This window comes from Lissotriton helveticus, chromosome 5_1 (assembly GCF_964261635.1).
Source record: "Lissotriton helveticus chromosome 5_1, aLisHel1.1, whole genome shotgun sequence".
Taxonomy (NCBI): Eukaryota; Metazoa; Chordata; class Amphibia; order Caudata; family Salamandridae; genus Lissotriton; species Lissotriton helveticus.
The window spans coordinates 1019009050-1019035391 of NC_136065.1; the positions used below are offsets into that span (position 1 = coordinate 1019009050).

General features: G+C 44.7%; 1 protein-coding gene across 2 annotated transcripts in view; it reads left to right on the top strand.

Moving 5' to 3' along the window:
• Nucleotides 1–23775, top strand: part of CPN1 (carboxypeptidase N subunit 1) — a 209187-nt gene extending 185412 nt beyond the window's left edge. For both annotated transcript variants that reach the window (XM_078643532.1, XM_078643533.1), the window contains exons 6-9: nucleotides 1547–1686; nucleotides 6410–6509; nucleotides 10611–10729; nucleotides 23400–23775. In XM_078643532.1, coding sequence (XP_078499658.1) covers nucleotides 1547–1686; nucleotides 6410–6509; nucleotides 10611–10729; nucleotides 23400–23531 — 491 coding nt within the window. In that variant the 3' untranslated portion in view covers nucleotides 23532–23775. The remainder of the gene's footprint in view (nucleotides 1–1546; nucleotides 1687–6409; nucleotides 6510–10610; nucleotides 10730–23399) is intronic.
• Nucleotides 23776–26342: the final 2567 nt, after the last annotated feature.

Below are 26342 nucleotides of genomic sequence, written 5' to 3' on the forward strand. Positions count from 1 at the left end.
TAGATGAAGCAATTTATTAACAGCTAACTTATTTTCCTGAACTTGTATTTTGCAGTTTTTATCTATTCCACCTCATGTTGGAAGATTTAGAATTTGTAAATTAAGAGATGTTTTATTAATGTGTAGAGGAATTGTTAGATGAAATTTGAGATGGATGTATGTCCACATTTCTTTTAATTGAATTGAGGGTGGTGCTATTGGTCGTGAGGCAAGGATCTAATTCTTGAAGTGATGGTGAGCATCTCAACCTTGATGGCAGTGACACTGCATTTCAAAAGAAGGAACCAACTATAGTGTTGACCAATAGTCTCTTGTTTTAGTGTAATTTAAACTAGTTAACATCCTTCTACCTATTTTGTCAGAAACAGCTGAAGACTCAAGTAATTCATTTTTTTCTTAAGAAAATGTACAGTACTTTTAGGGTCTGGAATATATACAGTTTATCAGCTTGCTGGTATCAGAGAAGGTTTCACACATAATTTCCCAAACAGCCATTTCGACTGATAAACCAAGGTTTTGTGAATTACGTCCAGTTAGAACTAGTAAGGAAGATATTCTCAAGTGTCCAGAACAAACCCACAATTGAGATAGCTATTCTTGTTGCGAACGTCCCAACAAATATTGATAGAGAATTATTTGGTCACCACTGGCAACTGATCAATGGTGTTGCATGTTCACCTTTAGAAGATATGAGCCAGAGTTATCTAGTAGAGAGCAACCTTCTAATCCCTACTTTTACCTGCAGAGAACTAGGCTTACCCCACAATGTTTTTGCAACCTCGCCTTGCCTGACCTCAGGCACTCAAAGTAAGACTCCCACACCATCAGGGATCAGGCGTACATTTAAAACATTCACCACATGTTAATTTCCACCAGTCTTATTTTGGTGCCATGAAGACTCCCCTTTCCTTAGTCTGTATTCTGTAATCCAGAGGTCTAACTCTTATCCATCTCTTGCCCCCCCTTCCTAAATTAGGCAAGGCAAGCTCAACTGTTAGACAATGAATATGAGTGTCTTATGTACTCAACGTAAGTTGTTTGAAGAGCGTCTCGGATGGTGTTTCAAACAAACTCAATCGTGGAATCTTCCTAGAGCTTTGTTTCTCCTCAGGAAACACGTCAGGGCACACACCCCTCTGCTTCCGACTGTGTTTCCAATCAATGTTCAGCTTCCATTCACTCACTCAACAAAACATTCTAAAATGAATTGGGAGTCATTTGCCTGCCGAGCTGAAGTTACATGATCAGACCTGGTTCGTCAACCCACCTTTGTTCGAAAACCCAAGCACACACTGGATGACTAATGCTTCCTGAACACAGCTATGGTAAAACTGCATAAAAAAACAATCCAGATGGAATCTCTAAGGACTCCTGCCAGCAAATAGTTTCACTCCATTTTCATACAAATGCCTTCCTATTCATGACGCTGTATGGAAGGGTGCTGGTCGATACACAAAGACTTATTTTCTAGTTCTACAAATTCTTTACTTTTCAATCAACTCTACTGATGTATGTTTGTTTTACAAATTGTTCATTGTCCTTACAGGCATGCAAGATTTTAACTATCTCTACTCTAACTGCTTTGAAATTACTCTGGAGCTGAGCTGCAACAAATTTCCACGGCAGGAAGAGCTGGAAAGGGAGTGGTTTGGAAACCGTGAAGCTCTCATTGCCTACATAGAAGAGGTAACTCACCAACGCCAGTTAATACAGGAACATGCAATACAATCACATGTAGTAACATTAATCAGAGATTTGGAATTTAAAATGGCGGATAGAGGGTCATTAGCAACAGCCACTGTGTTTCCACGGTTTTTTCTCATTGGTGCTGCCACTGTGAAACAGATACAGTGCATTGTTTACCTTGTGGGTGACCTCCACATTAGCCGACACATATGGTTTTCATTGGCTGCAGCAACTGCAATTCTAGGTTGCCTAAGTGGGGCAAAAGATCAGCCCACGTCTGCCACTGGTTTTTGTAGGATTCCTTCATATATTGAGCAGCCCACGTTCATCAACCATTATTTAATTGTAGCTGTTATTCATCACATATTTACCGCTCCCTCAGCAGAAGGCCATTTCACTAATACAGCAATGATACGTGCATACCAAGAATTGCTCTATAAGTCGCTATGTGTGATGCACGGGGTTCCTATGAAGGGTGTCGAATCATTGGCCCCACTTTTGGCCATCAGTGCCACCCGGTACTGCTACCTCACCATTGCACAGGAATTGCACAGCACAAAATGCTTGCACAAAAAGCCCACAAATATTAGCATAGGTGAACATGGAAGCTGTTCATGTGAGTCTTAAATATTAAGCATCATGACGGCTCCACAGATGGTCCCATTCCTCTCCCTTGAGCGCAGGCCTGCCTTGGGTTCTCCTGGGAAAGTAAGAAAGGGGGGATCAGCCAGGCTTCACTCCCCTCCAAACAGATAGAAATGCATGCACTGACCAGGCCTATCCAAAAACTTTATTCGATCCAATTAAAAAACATAGATCATAAAAGTACAGAACAGATTTATAGTAACAATACATAAACTCTTAGTAGAAAATACAAAATAAAAATGCGATTGAGGAGTCCGTGTTAATAACACTTCGACCTTCCACTTTGCTTCAGGTACATTGACCCTCCAATGGGCACAGTACATCTGTCTCCCACACTCCCCCACTTCTAATAACTACTTCTTCACCCCCACACATCCCTATGAAGAAATGTTCAGATTGTAATAGAGGCATCTTGTTACTTCTTTTCTTTTCCACACCTCTTACTTTTCTTCTCCAATATCTGAGTGTGGTGATAAATATCACATAATATTTACTTGGAGCAACATATTCGCACAGCAGATTCTCCGCGATGGTCAAAGAGCGGCAGAAGAAATCATCGATTGTGCAGTGGATATTGCAAACACAGGTTTCTGCCTCCTGGCAAGTGCGGCTGCACTCCGACGACAAGGTTGGCTGAAGTCCACCTCCTTCCGGCAGGAAGTCCAAGCCAGGATACTGGATATGCCATACGATGGAGAATCGTTATTCGGATCCCATATTGATGATGCCCTTGAATCCATCAAGAAGGACACCGATACGGCAAAGTTCTTAGGCACGCTACAATTTCGCAAGCAGTCCTTTCGAGGTGCGCGCGGCCGCGGCACTTCTTCCAACTTTCGAGGTGGTCAGCAATACCGTTCATACAATCAGAGCGGACAGCGTTACACGCCCAATCAGCAGTCTCGCCAACAACCTGCCAAGACATTCAGAGGAAAGTCGACCTATCGTGGCGCAACTCAGAAACGCCAATGACTTTTGCCGCTCTCAACGTGTTGAAGGGCGAATCTCTCTGTTTTATTCCCAGTGGTCCTCGATCACCACGGACCGCTGGGTTTTGGACATTGTCAAACGGGGACATACCCTGGAGTTCACAGAGATTCCTCCTTGCACCCCACCTCGTGGCCCACCTCCTCCACATCTCGAGGAGCTTTACCATCAGGTCCATCTTCTTGTGTTAAAAGGGGCAGTTGAAGTGGTCCCAAAACATCTAAGAGGGAAGGGTTTTTACTCTCGCTTTTTCCTCATACTCAAGAAGAACGGAGATTGGCGACCCATTCTGGATTTGAGGGCTCTCAACCAGTTCCTAAAGTCTCAATCATTCCGTATGCTGATGCTACTGGAGGTCCTGCGTCTTCTGTCCAGCGAGGATTTTATGACCACCATAGATCTTCAAGACGCTTACTTTCACGTCCCCATCATCGCACAACATCGCCAGTACCTACGTTTCAAAGTGGGAACCATGCATTTTCAGTCCTGGAATGGAAAAGTAGTGTCTATCCTATTGTAAAGCGCTCTGATATCCTTCGGGATCTTGTTCGCGCTATATAAAACTTTATAAATAAATAAATAAATAAATATTTCAAATAACTCAAATGTTGGCTGCTATGCATAACCTCGAGTGACAGTCCAAATAATGTTACATACCATGATTGTGGACCCATGCCATAAACAAACACATAATAAACACAGTCCTTTGGTTGCATCTGTCTTGATATTTGTTCACTATACAAATACAGTATGTTCTCCCAGGTGCAATGCACATCTTCTAAAAGTCAGACAAACTATTGATATGTACCCTCATCTTTCTCTCTTGCGACATAAATTAGTGTCCTCAGGAGAAATGGCGGGAGTCACTGGTACCGTGGATTGGATGTAATAAAATGTAATTAAGCTGGGCAAATCTGTGCAAAACTGCTAGGAATTTGAGTCTAATAACCTCGTCACAAAAGTATCAAACGTCATTGGCGTACATTAAGAAGCCATCGCAGGTACATTAGGATTCACTGAGAATGCTTTCTATTTGCATTCATTCTTGGCCAGCCCAGGAGGCAACTTCCGGCACCCAGTCGCGGTAGACCTCATTGGAAATCGTGAAGCGTTGATGGTGGGCTCATTTCTGCTTGAATTATTTAGGTCGGGACAATAGAAGAAAGATATGTGACCTCCTTAAACCAATTGAAGTCGCCTAAAGAATAACAGTAGGTGACGACCCTCAAAGGCATTGCAGCCAATGTCCTTTTAAGGGTGGCAGGTCACAGCCTGAGAGGGTGAGTGCAGTAAATGCTCATTGACAGAGGCCTGAGGTCCAATACAGCTCTCAGTTCACCAGCCATGGCCAGTGCAAGTAAGGGTCGTGGTGCTGGGTGGGGGGAATTTCGATGGACAATGACAAATGATAATTAAATAAATAATAAATTTTCCCTCATTGTCATCTGTTGAAATCTCCCACCGCTACACCTGCACTGGCCGCGGCTGCAGCCCACGAGCCTCCATGCTCTGCGGACCCAGAAGCACACACATACTGGAGCTCAACTGTTCGCATTTCTAAATTTGTGCTGAAGGCCTTCGCCTCGGGTTGGCTTGCCCTCATTGGTCTGCTGTAGTGTCATTCACATTTTGCTTCCACCCAGCATAGCCTGCAGCATTGGGCACAGAGTTAGCCTACTTCAGGCAGTCGCTTACCTGACTGTGAGAGACAGGACTATGCTCTAGCGCAAATTGTGCACATCCACAATATAAGCAGTTTGCTTCAGTGCCTGGGACTACTGGCACATCTCTGCATATTAGCAGAGATGCGCTAGTTATTTTGCGTGAAGGAAAATTAGCCTTGCATCACCATGAATGCGTCGCATATACAAAGCGGCGCACCGTGGCGCAAGGATAGACAGATGCGTGGCGCATCTTGTCGGCGTAAGGGCAGCGCATTGCTGGAGTTATGTTGCAAGCACGACGCAACTCCAGCAATAGTTAGGAATGCCTTTTCCTAACATGCTGCGTCACTCCTTACGCCTGCTTCAAGCAGGCCCACGGTTTTGACACAGTGCTGTCGTAAAAGTGACTCAGTGAAATCTTGTAGATTTCACAGCATTACTTTTACGAGGCTTCCTTGCGACAGACGCCCACCCTGCATACATTATACCTGACGCAGGTATAATGTAGCGCAGACCTTTACAACATGATGCATCGCCCTAGATGCGTTACGTTGTAAATATGATGCATTGTGGCGCATTTTTTTACGACGCCGCTGCGTCACAGAAGTTACGCAATGGCGGCATAAAGTCAGCGCAAGGGGCTTGTAAAACTGCCCCTTCATCTTAAATGTATGCTTTGCAAAACAAATATACGTTTGGCTTTTAGATATTGCTTGTCATGATAACATGTTTGCCTTCATACAAAAGCCATTCACAATCAAAATAAGCATTGGCAAAGTTAAAGGCCTGGCAGCCAACATCAGCCTTGTTGGCTTTTCCAACATTTATGTAGGTTTGGAGTTAGCCATGACCTTTTGATTTTATCAAAATTATATGTATAATTAGGGTCTTTCAGCCAGCCCTCTTCATCCTTTGGCCTGTAGTTGCATCATTCACATTTTTATTCCACTCACTACAGCATTAAGCACGGGGCAATAGGTCTGCCCATTTCAGCCAGTGGCTTAGTTAACTGTGAGTGACAGCATTCTGCTTTTTCACAAGTAGTCCATATACAAAAAGTTGTTCTACTCACTGCAAGAGACAACTATTACACTGTGGTCTTTTTGAGAATGAAAATATATTTTTTCTTTTTATATTGGCAAGGGTCCGACAGCTCATCCAACAATAAAGTTTTACAAAAACCATGACAGAGCAAGCAAGCGCCAACAAACACATAAAGCTGTCTGCAAAAGCCAGACCTATTGGCTTTGACAATTGATGTTTGTACATGTATTGAGTACAGCAGGAATAATGGCTCCAGAGAAAGTGTTTTTGAGTATTTTCTATGTAGCAATCATATTGCAATACATTGTTCATTAATGCTAAAACTAATTCTCATTTCTTTCTTCTTCCCTGTGTGTTTTTGTGTCTCCATTGGATAAGTTCAGGTCCACCAGGGGATAAAAGGGCTGATCACAGATGAGAACAATAATGGCATACCCAATGCTGTTATCTCCGTGAGTGGGATCAAACATGACATCACCTCTGGTAATTTTCACTCTCACTGAATATTCCTAAACAGCACCTCCAATCATTGGCTTGGTAGGGTGGTTCCCTTTGGATTGTTCTGTATGATAGGGTAAGGCAGCTGGATCATGGTGTGTTTTGAAGCCTTCCAATATACCTCAAATCAGTGATCCAGGTTGTGAATGTTTACTACAAACTGGAAATTGTATTAAGTAGTGTGATTAAACAACTGTGTGACGTGTCACACACTCATGAGCCAGTGAAATGTCTGTCTGTAGCTTTTTGATCAAAGTCTTAAGTGTTGCAAATTGTGCTTCCTTTGAACAGTCCATGCTAATATTAGTGTACCACATTAAGTTTGGATGTCTCTCTTGGATGCAATTACTTTCAGTTTTGTCCAGCTTTTCTCTTCCTGTGCTTCTATTGTTTTTCATCAGTGCCACCAATTGCAAGTTATTTACACCCCTCTTATATAGATTAAGCCTACCAGACAGCACAAGCTGTTCGGTTGCAAAAGATCTATTGTTAACTTACTTGGAACTTACAGGGTCTTGCAGCCAATTCATTGCTTACAATTGGCTGGGTTTACTGTCCATCTCCTTTCCTTTCATCTTATTCAATAGATTTCGTGGGCCCAAATTGCTCATCTTTTGTTTTTCACTCACCTTGAGCCTATCCTCTTTACCATCTCTCTGACTCACTGGCTTCTATCCTTCCACTGCTCACTTTAAGGGAACTACTTTATTTCTTCTTGCAGAAGCACTCCAGGAGAGTGCATGTGTTTTCCAGCTCTCTCTCGTGTGCTTCTCCCTCCTGCTAAATACTCACCCCCTCCCTCCGTATTGCTGTCTCCTTCGTGTTGCAAGCTCTCTCTCTTGTGTTCTTCTCCCCAGTCAATCTCCCTTCATCCCTCGCACTCTGTTACTTTCTTACTTACGTGCTTCTCCCCTGGCCCCTCATGTTGCTCTCCCATGTGTGCTGCTTTCCCCCCTCCCCCTGCTCTCCTGTGCTTCCCTCCCACAGCCTTTAAAAAAGCACTTTTGAGCAGCTTCTTTTTCTTTTTTTTAAATTTACTAATCCATTTCAGAACTATACATGTTTAAAAAATAACACTCTCGACATTTTTTAGGCGTGCATGCATAATGACGCATGCGTACTCCTAAAAAATGATGCACCTTCTGTAGCTGCATCAATGCACCTTTTGTCTTTACTTTTGACTGTACGGCACAGTATGTTGCCGATGCTGTACAGGTTCACCAAAATGCATTGTCAAAATCAGGGTTCTCCAAAGTCAGACCTGGAGAGCCGGATCCATGCCAGATTTTTAAGATAACTACATATTACTAAATGGGGATATGCTAAAATATCTGGAATGAATCCGGCCCTTCGGGACTGACTGAAAACCCTGGTCAAAATCAACAGATCCCAAAGGTGAGACCAATTGGTTTTGTCAATGCTTGTTCCTGTTTATTCTTCATCAATGTGAGCTGCAAGTGCAAGTCTGTCACATAACACACAGCACAGATAACACACCCATGCACTTTGGCCGTTTATTCAAACCAATGACAATTATCATGGTTCATTTTAGGCGCAGGAGTGGGGTGAAAAGTGGCAGTCTAACCTTTGCATTTTAGATCTCACGTGACAGACACACAACACCTTAATTGGTCAAAGCAAGCTCTGAACAAGTGGTGCTCTAGGGAGGCTGCTTAAATAGTCAAAATCACTAATGTGGGCTCCACAACCTCACTCTACCTTCCTATTTAACACCTGTTGTATAGCATTTAAGGACCCTAGTGTAATTTTTCCGATTCATGCCCTTATATAGGTATATATAACCTTGTCCTTATATAGGCATATAATTCATAACCATATTTAGACATAGCCCATGCAGTCCAAATACAGGCATGGATACTTCCAATAGTTCCGAAAAACCACAACAATTTCTTGGAAAACTCGGCTTCAGCAGTCAGGGACTTCCCCTTGCTTGAATATTGATTTGTCCAAGAACTCATGGAGTTTTCAAAGAACTGCGATTCTTTGATGACGTTATTATGTCCAACTTTACGTCAAACTCGGCACCTTCAAGGTATAAATATGCCCACACTTGCCCTAGCAAACACACGGTGGTTTGGAGCAGTTTGACTATCTACTTGCCCGACATAGCTCGCTACAGCAAGTGCCGAAGGAATCCAACTCTCCAGCTGACGCACTGAGAGAGACACTGTCTTTACTCTTGCCGAGAAATCCAGCTCCAGTGTTTCCAAGCTCCCATTTGCAGGGTGTTGGGAAATCAAGTCCCGAGACAGAGAGATACCAGACCTCCTTCATTGCAAACCAAGGTACGGAGCTGATTAGACCCTAAGAGAAATCTTGGATAGATTCTTAGTAAAGAATACTAAACTTATGCTACACCTCACTTACGTCTTCCCTCGTACTAGACTTAGGTTAGGTACATTGGGGTAGGTGTATTTTAGAAGCACCAGTTGAGTACTTTTAGTCTTTATTTATTTACGTATGTATTTTATGGCTTAGAAACCATACCATGCTTTTACAGTATTATTTTATAATACTCTTCTTGCTGTACGTAATATACTTTGCAACCAGTACTACAATTGTAGCAGTTCCTTTCTTCTGCATGAGAAAGAAGACTGTTCAATAAATACTTTTATTGAAAACGCCCGTCTCTCTATTTCTCTGCACCTCTGATGAAACGAAGCATGCACAATTGACTTAGTGAAATATCTATCTATTGTTTCCACGACTCTGAAGATACATTTATCTTGGGGAAACAAAGTTGTCATGTTTATGCGGTTGTCAGAAACGAATCCCTTCTTGTTTATTCGAGAAAGTTTCTAGTGACCTCTGAGCTAGCTGGCACTCACAATTAAGTCTAATATATTCAATTGAGACCTAGTCGACCTAAGTCCTACGTCACATCTATAGGATATATTATTCCAATGCGCAGAACCTATTGGGAATATAGGAACTACACTACACACCAGTTTGCTTCCCCAGTGAACTAGGTTGGAGGCAAGGCATTTTCAGAAGCAGTAAAGGCTCTTCTACCTGGAATCAGTTTTCATAGATGAGTTGGAAAATGTTGGATTTGTTCTTCTTAACCTGTCTTTCTTGACGGATACATTTGCCAGAAACAGCTTCAGTGCAGTTTTGAAAAATTACAAAAGACATGCTAGGGATAGTATCTTCTTAAATATTTATTTATATGGGAAGGATTCTGTATCTAAGATCACATATTTTTTGGAGGTACCTTAAGAAGGTCGACAGAAAATTCGGTGAAATATCAGGAAATAAGCTTTTCCATTAGAAACCTTTTAGCATGTGTCCCCAGAGAGGAACACCATCAACCCCAAATGGGTATACACCCGTTACGACGCAACTTTTACTCCGCACTACCATTACAACGCGGGCATTACAACGCATGACATTACAACGCATTGCGCTGGGGGGCGCTCTAGGATAAGAGGTAAGTTTAATTTACTATCCAACACCTTCCCTAGGGTCCACGGGGACTGGAGTTAGAATAGTAAATTATACTTACCACTATCCAGCACCCCAAAGCGCTATGCGTTGTAACGGTATTCGTTGTAAATACCGCGTTGTAATGGTACGCGGAGTAAAAGTATGCGTTGTAACGTCATACATCCCCCCAAATGGGTTTAGCCCTGACTGGACCTGATAAGTGAGGAGCAGGTTCTGTTGCACACCGTATTTTGAACCCATGTCTGGACATTTACTCCTAGCAAGAGAGAATCACATTTCAAGCTCAAAAAGTGATGAGTTGAGATCTTAGATTAATCTGAGCCACAATTGAGCAGTATTATATTCCCTTCATGTGTTAGCTTCTCTCTGACATTACAGACAGAGAGTGTAGTGCAAGGTAGCTGTGAAAAGTTTCTATCAAAGAAATTTAAACTAGAGAGATGTAAAGGTTTCTGAATTCCAGTATCTCACACCAAACAAAACCGGTCTACAAAATATTCCTGATAAAAAGAAATGTCTCACCAAACTCTAATATTGGCATTCACCTCCCTCCTTCTGAAAACCAATGTGTGTTCCTGGAGCTCATCTATTACCATGAATTATATTTTCGTTGTCTAGGTGAAATGGGTGACTACTTTCGGTTGCTGTTGACTGGGACATATAGTGTGACTGCGTCAGCTCCAGGTTATTCTACTGACACCAGAGACGTCACTGTTGGTCCAGCTGGAGCTACTAGGGTGAGTTTGGGATATATTGCTGAAATTACAATATTACAGTTCCAACTTTAATCTAAGCCAAAAATACGTTCTTTTTTGTTAATGGAGCCCTTGCTTCTGTGCCACATGTAACCAGTGATACAATATTCCAGCTCATTGAGCTAGCCTTGTGAGGATTTGAACCTATTAACTGTAGGCTAAAAAGAGATGTCAGCAACGAGCACTTAGCCCACTACATTACTTTAACAGGATCTTTTTCTTAAGACTCAGAATTACACCTGATCTACTATGAAAGGCTCCCCACTGCCTGTGCAACACTTTTCTTTTGTAATGGTGCTTTCTCTCCCTTTGACTGTTACTCGCTATACGGAGTTGATGCCTTTACACCTGCAAAACGAACGGTACAAAATGGCGCTCGCCAGCACAGCAGAATAAAGAATATGGCACTGAGCGTCTGTGAGAGGCTAGGCAAGGATGAAATAACTCACTGCCTTCCACTCAATCTTTAATTATAATACAACCAGGGGGAAGATACCCAATTCATGCTTCAGGGAGCAATGTCTTATAGTGTATTGATGCTATGAATAAAGTTGTCTCCCAGACAAATTCGTGTTTAACTGAAAATGTTTTCATATTGGCTGTTTTAGAAGGGTTTCTATCCCGAGAACCTGCAGACAGCCTCTTGAGCTGCTCTTTGAAGGCGAGCTGTTTCTTTCACTCAGTTCTGGATTACCAAATAGGCAAAGTAGGCACCGGCCTATGGGCCCCACTTCTTTTAGGGGCCCACGACAATGGATCAAAATACAATTTGAAGTACATAAACCATAGACATCAGATTCACATAACAGGTTGTTCCTTAAAAGCTCATCTTCTGGCAGCTGTCAGTTTTTAAAACAAATCCGGTGCTTTGGGTATTAGGAGATAATTTTCGGGGGGGGCCGAAATTTCGACTGCCTGGGGGCCTCCACAGGGTTTAATCCGGCACTGCTTTCACTGGCTCTGTTGTGCATATTACCGCATCACCAGTGTGGAGGAGCATTGTAACCCAGTAAGATTCAGCCTAAACCAACTCCATAACTTGTTCTTTGGAAATCACAGTCACATATAGCTCCATGGAAAATCTTTAGGGGCCATAAGGGACACTGCTTGGTTGTTCCTAACCCTGGGTTAATCATCAGCGCAGAGTTTTCTCAGTCAAAAGGCTTCTGAAACAGTGTAGAGTAACCCAGTAGATTAATTTATCAACAATATCTAACCTTTTAATTACAAATACATGAAACTCTCTGAAACCTATTCAGAATCCAACTAAGGGGCTGTTCCTTCTCCTGGGGGTTTAACTAAATTACAGAGGTAGGCTGCCTTTTGCTTTACTCAGTGATGGTCCTGCCAATGACAAACCATTGTTGGAATTGCATCTGTTACCATGCATACAAAAACCATGTATGGCTTAACAACACAGTCAATACCACGACTGTGCCGTTACCACGAGTAGCATTACAACGCAAGTAATTACGACTTGCTTTAGGAAAGCGCTGGACATTGGAATAGTTTAAAGTACTATTCCAACTCCAGTCGGTGTATCAGTAGTGAAGGTGTTGGACTTAAAATTCAACACCAGTCCTACACAGCATTCCTTAAAGCAAGTTGTTGCAATGACTTGCGTTGTAATGGAACTTGTGGTAATGTCGCTGTTGTGGTACTGACTGCGTTATAAAGGCACTACGATATAGTGCCTGTGTTGTAATAGGTGTTTCCCCCCCATGTTTCTGGTCTTAAGCCAGGACAGATACAAGATAGACAACTACTGCGTTAATATTTCAACACCGATTTCACTGTTGCATTAAAATGAGAAATAGAAACTCTGTGATCTTTTGGATTTTATTTAAAGAGAGAGGATGTGTGTTAAGCTGTGTGATGTAGCCAACCCTCAATGTATTATTGCCTAGATTGACGTGCGTAAAAATTGATATCAAGTCCTCATGAAAATAATTGGTCAGAATACCACCTGGATACACCGTTTTATTTGCTAATGGCTGTATTCCTATCCCCACCAACTCCAGTCTAATACCTCTCCCGCTTGAGGGATATTCACGGAATTGCAGTAGATCCACCAGTCCAGTGTCTTCACTGACGATCACAGGCCACCAACTGATTGCAGGGCCAGTTCAGTCACTTTGTGTAGGTCACAATGCTCGTGGAGCAAAAGAAGCTCCAGTCAGTGAAAATAAAGAGGAGTCTGTTGTCTCGATGCTCCTCTGACCCTTTTTCCTCTTGAAGTAGTTGATAAATGGCTGCGTATGTAAGTCTGTTGTTTCCCCCAGAAGGGAAAAAACGCAGAATTAGACTGTTCTCCTAGGTACACATGTTATTCCACATTCTAGAGGAAACAACTTGTAATCGGTGTGTACAGCACCATCAACGTAGATGATTAACTTAGAGTTTGGGGTGGTTGCTCATTCTGGTCAACTACAGCCAACTCCTGTTTTGGCTGTTTGATCTTATTCATATTAGAGTGCTGTGTCAGGAAAATAGACAGAAGAAGGGAGGATCAAAGTTCATGCACTAGGAGTCAGGCCGCATCATGCACCACCCACCCCCATGGCACCAGTTCAAAGTCTGAACTCCTGAGTGAGTGATGTAGGTCAAAACATTTATGTGAATTTCAGACAAAATCATGTCATAGTGTAAATGTGAAACCAACTTCACCACCCCTACAGAATGCACCCTTCTGATGTTCTCACAGCTTGCTATCCAGTGAGCAAAATGAGCAGCTGTCCTCTGCATTGAGCATAGGACTCCAGGACTTGCTATGTTCCCTAGAGGGGTTGCAGCAGTATAATTAATGATACATATTAGAGGTGGGGAAGCCACTGAAAGCTCAGGCTGGACTCCAGCCAGTGGCCTGGCTCTAACTCAGCTTGAGATCCTCCTAGAACCTTGAGACCAAAATGGGACAAACATTTACCATAGATGATGTGGTCTGGTGGCTACAGCTGCTGACCACGCACAACAGAGAGCCAGGTTTGAATCCCCACCTCGACTCAGTATCATGTAAACCGCCCTGTGCCAAACCAAAAAGTATAACTTAGCCAGTTCATGTTGTGAAGCAGTTTGATGTCCTTGTGCAAGGTTCATGTTGTGAAAAACTACCAAAAATAAAATCTGGAGCCTACCTGTTGCATGAGGACAAAGCACTAACCTTTGATGTCAGAAAGAGATACCCATCTGGTGGCTGAACTGCAAAGTGTGAAACCGCAAAAACCGGGATCAATCCTGGCTTCATTGCCCGACCAAACTGTGTGAGCCTAGACTTGATTTCAGCTAGCCCCTTTTTTGTGTTTTTTTAGAGCATTTTCATGTACGTGAGTTAAGCATGTGTGCTGTACAAAACCCTATCTTATGATTGATCAGTGGCGGTTGGTGGCAAATCACATTAGAGGGGTGCAAAAAATATACACATAATATTATGCACAATAATATACACATTAATATAAATATACACATAAAAAAATCAATTACCTTACACTGCCATTCTGCAGCACTTCCTCATTCTCCAGCTCGTACTCCGAGCACGAAGCCCACAGCCAACTCTCTCATCCAATCAAGAAGTTGTTCTCTTGCTGTTAAGCAGCATGAGTAAAGCATCTTGATTGCCTGGAGCGGTCTGGCTCCATGCTTCAAAAGGCACTGTAGGCCTGTGCCTGCTCTCCAACCAGCTGTCCAAACAGCGGGGTAGGAGATTTATGAATTGAGCATGTTGGTTTGGCCGTAGCAAGGTAGCAGGCCAAACCAACATGCACACTTCAAACTTAAGTTGGCACTCCTCACTGCTGTCAATAATTGGCAGCAGTGTCACAATGGCCATGCCCTGCCCTCATACTCCATTTGCCGGCAGAAAGCATACAAAATAAAATGGTAATAAAATCATTTTATTACTATTTTATTTTTTATGCTTCCTGCCCAGCAGTGTGGGGGACGATGCTCCTCTGCTCCAGCAGAGAAACCGCTGCTTTGTTTGATTTAATAGCCTCTAATGTTGATCCATCTATAATAAGAATTTAGGCTACAAACAGTTTGCATATTACAGTTGAGTTGCCTTTTAGCTCACTACTGTCGTCAGGGCGTGGGAGGAACATTTCACAGTGCATGTTAAAAAACTCTCACTTTTAATAAATGCCTCACAATGCTGTGAAGTAATCTGGGCAAAACACTACTGCATCTTAAACATACTCAGGTCCACAAACACCCACAAGGCAGGGCGCACTCAGAGGTTGGGGTCTGTGAGATTAAAGAAGAGTCCAGCACATCAAGCACCAGCAGTTACCTGACACGTTTCGAGTTTACACTCTTCTTCATAGGTTTCACTGCTTACGAAATGACTGCCATCAAAATGGTGTTTCCAGCCATCTCCCTTTATTTCCATACCAACAATCAAACTCAGGTCAAGTCAAGTCAAGTCATAGAATTTATATAGCGCACTACATACCCAGAGGGTTTCAAGGCGCTTAGGGAGGGGAGGAGGATTATTTGTCAAATATCCACGTTTTAAGTTGCTTTCTGAATGCCAGGTGGTTCTGGGTAAGGCGAAGGTAAGCGGGGAGTGAGTTCCATGTTTTAGCAGCCAGGTATGAAAAGGATCTGCCTCCCATGGTGGTCTTGTTGATGCGAGGTACAGTGGCGAGGGCTTGGCTGGAGGATCGTAGTTGGCGGGAGGGGGTGTAGAAGGACAGTCGTGAGTTGAGGCAATCTGGTCCGATGTCGTAGAGTGATTTGTGTGCGTGGGTAAGCAGTCGGAAAGTGATCCTCTTATTGACGGGTAGCCAGTGGAGGTCTTTAAGGTGACCAGAGATGTGTTCGTTGCGAGGGATGTCTAATATGAGCCTGGCTGAGGCGTTTTGGATTCGTTGGAGTTTCTTCTGGAGTTTTGCGGTAGTACCTGCGTAGAGGGTGTTTCCGTAGTCCAGTCGGCTCGTGACCAGAGCGTGGGTGACTGTTTTCCTTGTATCGGAGGGGATCCAGCGAAATGTCTTTTTGAGCATGCGAAGAATGTTGAAGCAGGAAGAGGATACGGCATTGACTTGTCTGTTCATTGAGAGTGAAGAATCCAGGATGACGCCTAGGTTCCGTGCGTGGTCTGTCGGGGTGGGTGCTTTTCCGAGGGCTTCCGACCACCATGAGTCGTCCCATGCAGAGGGGGATGTACCTAAGATGAGGACTTCTGTTTTGTCTGAGTTCAGTTTCAAACGGCTTTGTTTCATCCATTCGGCAACTTCTTTCATTCCTTCGTGTAGGTTAGTTTTGGCGGTGCTGGGGTCATTGGTGAGAGAAAGGATCAGTTGAGTGTCATCAGCGTAGGAGATGATGTTGAGGTTGTGTTGGCGTGCGATGGCTGCGAGGGGGCTCATGTATACGTTGAAGAGGGTGGGACTGAGTGAGGATCCTTGTGGTACGCCGCAGATGACTCCAGAGGCCTCGGACTTGAATGGTGGAAGGCGGACTCTCTGGGTTCTTCCGGTGAGGAACGAGGTGATCCATTCAAGTGCTTTTCCTTGGATTCCGATGTTATTGAGGCGTTGTAAAAGGGTGCTGTGGCAGACTGTGTCAAAAGCTGCAGAGAGGTCAAGGAGGATGAGGGCGACTGTGTCTCCTTTGTCCAGTAGAGTTCGAATGTCGTCTGTTGCTGCGATGAGGGCGGTCTCAGTGCTGTGTTTTGCTCGGAAGCCAGATTGTGAGGGGTCGAGGGATTTGTTGGCTTCGAGGAAGGCGGCGAGCTGGTTGTTGACAGCTTTCTCGATGACTTTGGCCGGGAATGGAAGAAGTGAGATGGGGCGGTAATTTTTGAGTTCGGTTGGGTCCGCTGTTGGTTTTTTCAGAAGGGCGGTGAGTTCAGCGTGTTTCCAGTCTTCCGGGAAGGTGGCGGAGTTGAGGGAGCAATTGATGACGTCTCGGAGGTGCGGTGCTATGACGGAGTCTGCTTTGTTGAAGATGTGGTGAGGACATGGGTCTGTGGGGGATCCTGAGTGGATGGAATTCATCAGGCGGATGGTGTCCTCAGTGGAGATTGGGTTCCAGTCGTTAAGGGTGTTCACGGGAGGAAGATGCTCAGCAAATGGTAGGATGGGTTGGTTTCCGGGTTGGTTGTCGAAGCTGTTGTGGATGTCTGCAATTTTGTTGTGGAAAAATGAGGCTAGGGAGTCGCAGAGGGTTTGAGAGGGGGTGATGTCGTTGGAGTTGGCCGAGGGATTGGAAAATTCCTTGACGATGTTGAAAAGTTCCTTGCTATTGTGGGCGTTGTTGTCAAGTCGATCCTTGAATGCTGTTTTCTTGGCTTTTCGGATCAGTTGGTGGTGAGTGCGGGTGGCGCTTTTGAAGGCGTCCTTGGTGCTGGTGGTTGGGTCTTTTTTCCAGGCCTTTTCAAGGGAGCGGCAGAGTTTCTTGGATTTCTTGAGATCATCGTTGAACCATGAGGTCTTCTTGCTGCCAGGTTTGCTTTGACGTTTTTTCAGTGGTGCTAAGGTGTCGGCGGTGTTGGATAACCATAGGGTGAGGTTGGCGGCGGCTTCGTCAGCGTTAGAAGAGAGGGCTGGGGGTTTAGAAGAAGCGATGAGGAGATCTGGTCGAAGGTGATTTTGTTCCAGTTTCTTTGCAGAGTTGGTTGGGGGTGGTTGATGGGTTTCGGCTTGTTGTAGGTGAAGTGAACGCAGCTGTGGTCAGTCCAGAGGAGATCTGTAGTGTGGCTGAAGGAGACATGGTTGCTGGAGGTGAAGATGGGGTCGAGTGTGTGACCTGCGATGTGGGTGGGGGAAGTGACTAGTTGTTTAAGTCCGAGGTTGGCGAGGTTGTCCACGAGGGTGGCGGTGTTGCGGTCGTTGGTCTTTTCAAGGTGAAAGTTGAGGTCTCCCAGAAGGATGTAGTCTTTGGAGGGGAGCGCGTGAGGAGTGATGAAGTCCGTGATGTCTTCACTGAATTTTGCGCGGGGACCTGGTGGTCTGTAGAGGAGGGTGCCTCTGAGTGTGGTTTTGGGGTCGATGTGGATCTGGAAGTGAAGGTGTTCTGAGTTAGCGAGGTTGGCGTCAGAGCTGGTTGAGATGCGGATTGATTTCTTATGGACGATAGCGATTCCTCCTCCTGTGTGGCTGGTACGGTCTTTGCGGTCTTTGATCTTATAGTCTTCGGGGATGGCAATGGTGATGTCTGGTGCGGAGGAAGCATTCATCCATGTTTCCGTAAGGAAGGCGATGTCCGGAGAAATGGTGTCTAGTAGATTCCATAGGTCAATGGCGTGCCTGTGGACTGATCGGGTGTTGAGGAGGATGCATTGTAGGTGAATGGGGTCGGGAGACTGTGGTGTGGTCGTAGCGGAGATGCTGTCGGTGCCGCTAAATTTGCAGGAGTAGCAAGAGAAAGGTCCATGGGTGTGTCCAGGTGCGGCTTGGACGCAGTTGGGGGCGCGACCGGGGTTAAGGGCTAGTAGGGAGGCGGCATCGTAGGTGATGCGAATGGGCTGGGCAGCGCGAGGGGCAGGGGGTCTGGCGCTGGGCGCGGTCCAGGCGCGGACGGGCGTAGACGGGCTTACCTTTGGCGCACCTTCGGCGCGGATTGGGCACGGTCGCTGGGCGTAAACGCTGCGCGCGGGAACTCCTGTCATATATTGAGGGTGGGGGGGAGGGGCGAGGGCGTCTCAGCTGGGAGGCGGGCGGGCTTCTGACGACGACAAACAACAAGCAAAATGGAGGCGGAGGGGGGAGCACAGCAAACACGCAAAGCAGAGTTAAATAAGTCCTAAATGCAGAATTACAATGCAGGTAAGCGTAGCGCCGATCAGGCAGGTAGTAGGCACAAACAATACTGCAATTCTGTGATTCAAAGCGGCACAGCGCGCAAACAGTCTCAATTCGGCAAAATAAACAATTCAAAATGCAAGTGAGCTTAGCGGCGATCAGGCAGGCAGCAGGCACAGATAGGAAGCAGTTTTGAAAAGCAAAGCGCTATAACGATACCAGGTATCACAGGGGGACACTGGGGAGCGACCACTCAGCTCGAGGGAGGGGAGCAAGTCACGGTGTCTTCAGGTAGTGAAGCGCTGTTCTACTAAGTGGGAGGGCGTCTCAGCTGGGAGGCGGGGCGGGCTTCTGACGACGACAAACAACAAACAAAATGGAGGCGGAGGGGGGAGCACAGCAAACACGCAAAGCAGAGTTAAATAAGTCCTAAATGCAGAATTACAATGCAGGTAAGCGTAGCGCCGATCAGGCAGGTAGTAGGCACAAACAATACTGCAATTCTGTGATTCAAAGCGGCACAGCGCGCAAACAGTCTCAATTCGGCAAAATAAACAATTCAAAATGCAAGTGAGCTTAGCGGCGATCAGGCAGGCAGCAGGCACAGATAGGAAGCAGTTTTGAAAAGCAAAGCGCTATAACGATACCAGGTATCACAGGGGACACTGGGGAGCGACCACTCAGCTCGAGGGAGGGGAGCAAGTCACGGCGTCTTCAGGTAGTGAAGCGCTGTTCTACTAAGTGGGAGGGCGTCTCAGCTGGGAGGCGGGGCGGGCTTCTGACGACGACAAACAACAAACAAAATGGAGGCGGAGGGGGGAGCACAGCAAACACGCAAAGCAGAGTTAAATAAGTCCTAAATGCAGAATTACAATGCAGGTAAGCGTAGCGCCGATCAGGCAGGTAGTAGGCACAAACAATACTGCAATTCTGTGATTCAAAGCGGCACAGCGCGCAAACAGTCTCAATTCGGCAAAATAAACAATTCAAAATGCAAGTGAGCTTAGCGGCGATCAGGCAGGCAGCAGGCACAGATAGGAAGCAGTTTTGAAAAGCAAAGCGCTATAACGATACCAGGTATCACAGGGGACACTGGGGAGCGACCACTCAGCTCGAGGGAGGGGAGCAAGTCAGGTGAGTTAAATACTGGTGCATAATGGGACAGGAAGTCCATAACAATCCAACCACATTGGGCTTGTGGCAGCCAAATTGTACCATATCAATGTTCAATCGCTGGTGTGCCTCAGAGCATCTTACACAATTATCTTTTCACCAGTTAGTTCCGCTCTGCTGATAATCAAACCAGCAGCAAAACCCCCTTGACAAGCGGCGGTGCGCCCCACGGCCAGGTTGGCCCTCACATATTCAAGTCCACAAACACCCACAAGGAAGTGCGCACTCACAGGTTGGCGTCTGTGAGATTAAGGAAGAGTCCAGCACATCAAGCGCCAGCAGTTACCTGGCGCGTTTCGAGTTTACACTCTTCTTCATAGATTTCACTGCTTACAAAATTACAGCCATCAAAATGGTGTTTCCAGCGATCTCCCTTTATTTCCGTACCAACAATCAAACCCAGGTGAGTAAAATATTGGTGCATGATGGGACTGGAAGTCCATAACAATCTAACCCCAGTGAGCTTGTGGCAGCCAAATTGTACCGTATGCATCTTAAATATATACACTTTTTAAATTATGAATTAGATATTATATTTTACTTGATGTTGTTGCATGATTTATATGCTAAATATTTTCAAGTCTCGACTCGTACACAAGCTCTTAAAAACAGAGCCAACCCTTTGGTCACGCCTGACTTGGTCCTCCGTGTTAATTTTTGGGCTCGCTCACATTTGCTTCATATGGGCACAGTGGAGCACATGAGGAGCCATTCATATTCTCTAAAGATCTCATGATAATCAGTAACCTCTGGAAAGGAACTATGATTCATTGACTTTACTTGAAGCACGTTTTTTTTCATTTTACCTAATTGGTTATTTTTATTACTGATTACAAATTGACCATTTCATTTACAGATCTGTTTTGACCTTGTCATGTACATTGCCTTTCATAATAACAACAAATAGAAAAAAATGGGAGAGGCTTTTGTTCTTCCTGTTGCATTATGGCCATGGCTTCGGAGCACGTATTGTGAAATCTGGTGAAGGTTTGTGTACTAAAAATAAGGCACTTAGGAATTGATGCAAGAAAAAAACTATACTTTCGTTTAGTAGATATAACTTTTAAAATATGAGATGTGAGGAAATGGGGTGTATTATAGGGTGTGGTAGTGAAACCTCATTGTGTAATAAAGGTACGAACCCCTTTAGGACCCTTAGGTTTCGTCTGTCAAACCCTTCACTCAACCCTGGGTAGCTGTGGTGCTGAGCAGCAAGGCTTACACAGAGGAGCAAGTGTTAAGCATTTAAACTACACCAAAACGATTGCAGAGGAAATCAACGCAACACTCAAGAATTCTGACACCAATTTATAAAAATAGACAGTATTTTTATAAGAATATAGACACTGGAACAAAAAAGATCCACCTATGGGTTCCAGAGATATAGATTGTAGAGGCATTAATAAATCAATGCAATTTCACTCACCTGTGAACAAGCATTGGCAAAGTCAACGAATTGGACACAGAAACGTTTTTAAGAAAAACTTAGGTAAGTGTCAGTGCAGTCAGTTGGAAGTACTTGGGGCAACTAAGTCTGGCAGGGAGCTTGTCAGGGGGACTAGCAAGATTCTCAAATAGTTACCTTCACAGGAGAAGCAGCCCTTCAACAGTTTCAAGCACTTTATCCATGTTGTAATGGATTCCTATGGAGTGGTCTTGATGCCAGGAATGAAGGATGCCAAAGATGCTCTAAGGATGCTGTGGAAGCAACCCGGTCAACAGAGATCTTCCTGCAGGGATTCTTCAGTCCACAAAGATAGTGGGGGTCCTGGCTGCAGGGTGGATGCCTCATGAAGTCCTCTCTGGTCTAGCCAAAGTCCAGTCCCCATTGGACTACCAGTCGCCTGTTGTCACTGTCACAGTCACAGGCAAATCAATCCCATGTCAATGACTTTCCTTCTGAGGATCCCAGCAACTCTCCAACAGCACTCCTGGGTTCAGAGAACTCAGGTGCAACTCTGTGTGTCGGGTCTTGGTCCTTGGTGCTGCATGGCAGCAGTGGTAGTGGCTTGAAGACCCTGGGCTACCAACTTGCCCCAGCAGCTATTGTGTCCATGTGCTGCAAACAGAAGGCCTGTTGGGAGGCCCTTGGAGGTCTCTTGGCTCGAGTGGGTTATGGAGACAGCTTCTCCTTGAGCAGGACACCACAAGGACAGTACCTTTCTTCACTAGCCACCAAGTGCAGCAAGAGCAGCCCTCATCAGTGCAGCCTCTCTTTGCTGGCCCCCTGGTGCAGCAGGGCAGTCCCTCTTGAGTCCTTCTTCTCAGTCAGTTGAGATCTGTGGTCTGGGTGCCAACTTCATGCTCGGAAAGCGCCTTCAGGGCAGGATGCTGTTGGTACCCAATGGGCTACCAGGCACCATTCAACCCACTCCCAAGAAGACAATACCCTCTTTGGTGTACCGACACTAGCTCACCCCCAGGGAGTGGCTACCTCAGGGATACCTGCCCCTGGGGAAACTGGGTTGGACAGCTGGTTTCCCCTCTCTGCTTCCTGTGCCAGCCTGTCTACCTCAACAATGGGGCAGCCCTCCCCACTGGTGCTACCCATCTGCCCTTCAAAGGCGGCTTCACCTTTAAAGTCTGCCTTTTGACCCTAACACCCAAGTGGCTTCCTGCAGGAGGGAGGTGATACCTCCCTGGCCTGCAATGCCTCATTGTTCTCTTTCCTGGGAGTCGTTAGCACGCCTCTCACAGAGAGCAGGAGCTGTCTCATGGAGCAGGATTCATGTGTGCCTGGATAGGCTCAAGAGTTTTGAAGGCAACAAAGTGGCAGCTTTGCTAAAGCTGTCCACTGCAATAAGTTACATTAATTTCTATTTGAGATACAAGTCAGGCTTAATGTAACAAGCTGCTTGATACCTTGGAATGCCTACTTTGGTTGCACCGTTCTAGAGTTAGCCCAACTGAGGGTTCAGTGTGTAACCCTGCACTCAAAAATTGGACGACCAACTGTTTCCATAGTAAGACAGTGGGTTTGCATGCTTTACTGCCAGGGTATGTAATGCACATGTCCTGCCTGTGTCATATGTTGCACCCCACCTTTAGGGCTCGGTACACCTGCAAAAGAGTTTACTTACACACATGTCCAGGGGAAGTGGTGGCTTTGCCATTGCTTTCAAAGACTATGTCAGGCTAGCATTGCACAACTACTCTACCAGTCGGCAATGGCTTTGAGGACCTCCGGGGGTGGCACAATCAGTGCTGCAAGCCATGGGATACCTCTCTAACTTACAAGCTATGGGTAGGAGCTTACAGGTAAGTTAGCCATTTCTAATTGGGTACAACCAATTCGACACACACTTTAGGGTCAAGGTCCTGGCACTGAGGTCTGATTAGCTGGCCTCAGTGCACTCATAGAGTTGGAAAACCAGCTGCATCAGTCAAAAAACTTGTGGGTAATCATACAAAAGGAGGCATTTCCTTACTTGTAACATTTACATACCCAAATTAAGATGCACTAAAGATTAAATTGTTGAAGTACGTATGTTGATTTTAAGTGCTATGGATACAATTCTTTAATGCAAATGATTGTGGATGCTAGCATTATCAGACAATATGTATTTAAGATTCTTTTTTTAACTGTATAATTTCATTAAGTACCTTTTACATTTTGTAAGACATTGTAAGCTTAAGCAAAGCAAAGTGTAATGAAACAAGGTTTATATTTATTGGTGACTTTTTAGTGTGAGGATTACCAAACAACAGAAAGTATAACATTTTATTTTATTCTGCAGCAAGATTTTCTGCTCTACCCACGCAAATCAGAGGAATCAAGAGCTGAGAAGACTCCAATCAAGAACCTCAACATCAAAGGCCATCCCAAAAAAATTCTTCCTAGAGCTGCTAGGAAGGTATCGCCGAGGTAGGGGTTCCCTTTTGAGGCGGGGTCGAAGATCACGCAGGACCTCAGGGATGAGCACGAATGTGGACTAAGGAAAGGCCAGCGTTCAGTCGCAATAAATTCATGCTTGTGATCCAAGTAATGAAAAAAGCCACCAATAAATGGAACACTATTTTGTCACTTTATATATATATATCTCTTATTTAAGTATTGACAATTATGAAAGAATATCACATTGATTTAACAATAAAAGTTTCTTCCGTTAATCATCTGAGAGTCCTCAAGGCATTTCTGGAGCATTCTCGTTTATTTATTCAACAGTAAATATGTTACCTGACCGAGATCATATATCAGCAGATTTTTCTACTTGAAGAAACAATGGAACCCATCTTAGAAGACTTGATCTGAAACATTCTCATCATTAAACCTGACAGCCTATTATTCTTTCACTACCATATGCAAATCTGCAGTCTCCCATAGTACCTTTGATGTGATTTGGTTCATTAATTAGATGCACTTATATAAATTTACGGAACCCTACGTTCACATGCACATCTCTAAGAGGTATTTTTTATACAAGAGGAACTAGGAGCTATATTTAAGGAGGTCCTGCACACGTGCTCCAATGCAATAGTATGGAATACAAGTAGTGTACAGTTCCTAGGGGAAGAAAGGTATTTTCTAAAAAGTGCCCTCACACACCCCGCAGGATGTCATGGTTCATCATTGGGCCTTGCTCCTCGTTGGGCCGGCGATGCAATGCCCGACGGGCACCCGCAAAGGGGCTCTTTGGCTGAGATCTTTTGGATGAAGCAGTAGGGTGAGTGCGGGTGTGTGGGCTAGGTACTGCGGTGAGTAAGTGAGTGAGTCTAAAATAAGTTAAGGGCCATCCTAACTAAGGGCCAGATGTCGGTAACTACGGGGCGTATCGTTGAAGGAACCAAGTAGGTTACCAGTCCAAGGATCAGAAGCCGCAAATTACGCGAGCATCGCTTTTGGACCACGAACGCCCATGAGGCGGATTTCCACCGCTTTATGAGTTTTTTTCTTCCAGAGTGGGGAGAAGACTACATTTTGCAGGGACACAATTTTTGTGTACCCATCTTTCACGGATCTGGGGCAGGGCGCCCCTTAGCGTGGGCGGACCACCCAGGTCCTTCTCTTTTTCCTTTTGGTCCTGACGAAAACCCACAATCATACGAGGTTGAAACATGTAGACCTAAGACCTATATTTTAATCACATAGCACACGTCGCTATTTTTTACAACACTACACGTCTTAGACACCGAAGTCTACCTAATTAGACAAAGGTATCACAGTTTTTTAACCAGGTGTCCAGTCACTCGGGAATAAAGTCTTGATGTGAGTAGATCTGGCCCCTTTTAAAACACTTACCCCTCTTTTATCACTGCACATATAAAAAGAGAAAATACCTGCTCCACTGTAATCAGGTGTCGTAGCACACCCTGTTGGCACTCGGCCTTCGGGGTGGGACCCCGATGATGAAGCATGTCACCAACCAGGTTGGTGAGTGAGGGGTCTTCAAAAAAGACATGTTATGTCTTATATCAAGGTTGGGCACAAGTGCTTAATTAAGTCTTAACCTTTAGGCGCAGAGACTTTCTCTGCCCGCCTCCAGGGGGCACTCCTCCTTTTGTTTTTGTGCATCACACCTTCCGCCTGCTTCAAGAAGGCGCCAGGTTTTGACGCAGCGGGGTCGGAAAAGTGGCTGAGTGAAATCTTGAAGATTTCACTCAGGCACTTTTCCGAGGCGTTCCTGTGCCGAAACGCCCACCCTGTGCCAGAATACCCGGAACACCCACATGAAACCTGATGTAGGTTTCATATGGCACAGGGCGTTACAATGTGACGCATCTCACCGCAGCATGGTGCTAGCTTTACGCCGCCACTGCGTCACTGAAGTGCCACAACGGCTGGCGCAAAAGTGGTGCATTGGCTTGTAAATCTGTCCCTTGGCCACTTGGTGGTGTGTTTTAGCAGATGGATGTTAGATGCTAATTGGTACCAGAGTGTGGATCAAGGGTGGTTGAGCTCAGCCCACGGAATGTCATCATTGAGGCCCTGTGTATGTGATGAGAGTTTGAAAACCCAATTCTGCTCTTTTCTAAAGAGGGCCTCTTTCGATATTTGGGGGAAGGCTTCCAAAATCGTCCAGTATAAGTCTTTAGAGGTGTGGTTGTGCTCAACAAAGTGCACAAACATCTTTGTGTTAGTCATTTTACATCTTATGTTACTCCTGTGTTCTGATACTCTTATTTTTGCTGGGCGAGTAGTCATGCCTATGTATTGCACTTGACAGGGACATGTTATCAGGTAGATGCAGTTACGTGCGTTGCAGTTAGTGTATTTGTTCTGGTGCCACATCTTGGTTAATGTGATTGATTTTGTAGCCTTTGTGAGTGGGCCGACCACACACTGTCCACAAGGGTAATGGCCCTCTACTGGAGGTAGATTCCACAGGGTATTCTGTGGCAGAAGAGTTGACTTTTTGGACCTAGTGTTGGTCAGCAGGTCTTTGAGATTTGCTGTATGTTTGAACGTGAATAATAATAATTAGAATGATAATTTCAATAATTACTTAATTACAATTAAATTACTTCCCGCCCTATTCCTCTATAAACCCACAACACGCTCTGAATAATAAATTAATACAATTAATATAATTATCAATTAATCAATTCATAGAAATTAATTACCAATTCATATTTTTTTACCAATTAATAAAAAGTAATTCCCAATTAATAATTAATTAATTAGTTAATTTTCAATACCAATAAATGAAATAAATAATTACTTAATTGCAATTAAATTACTT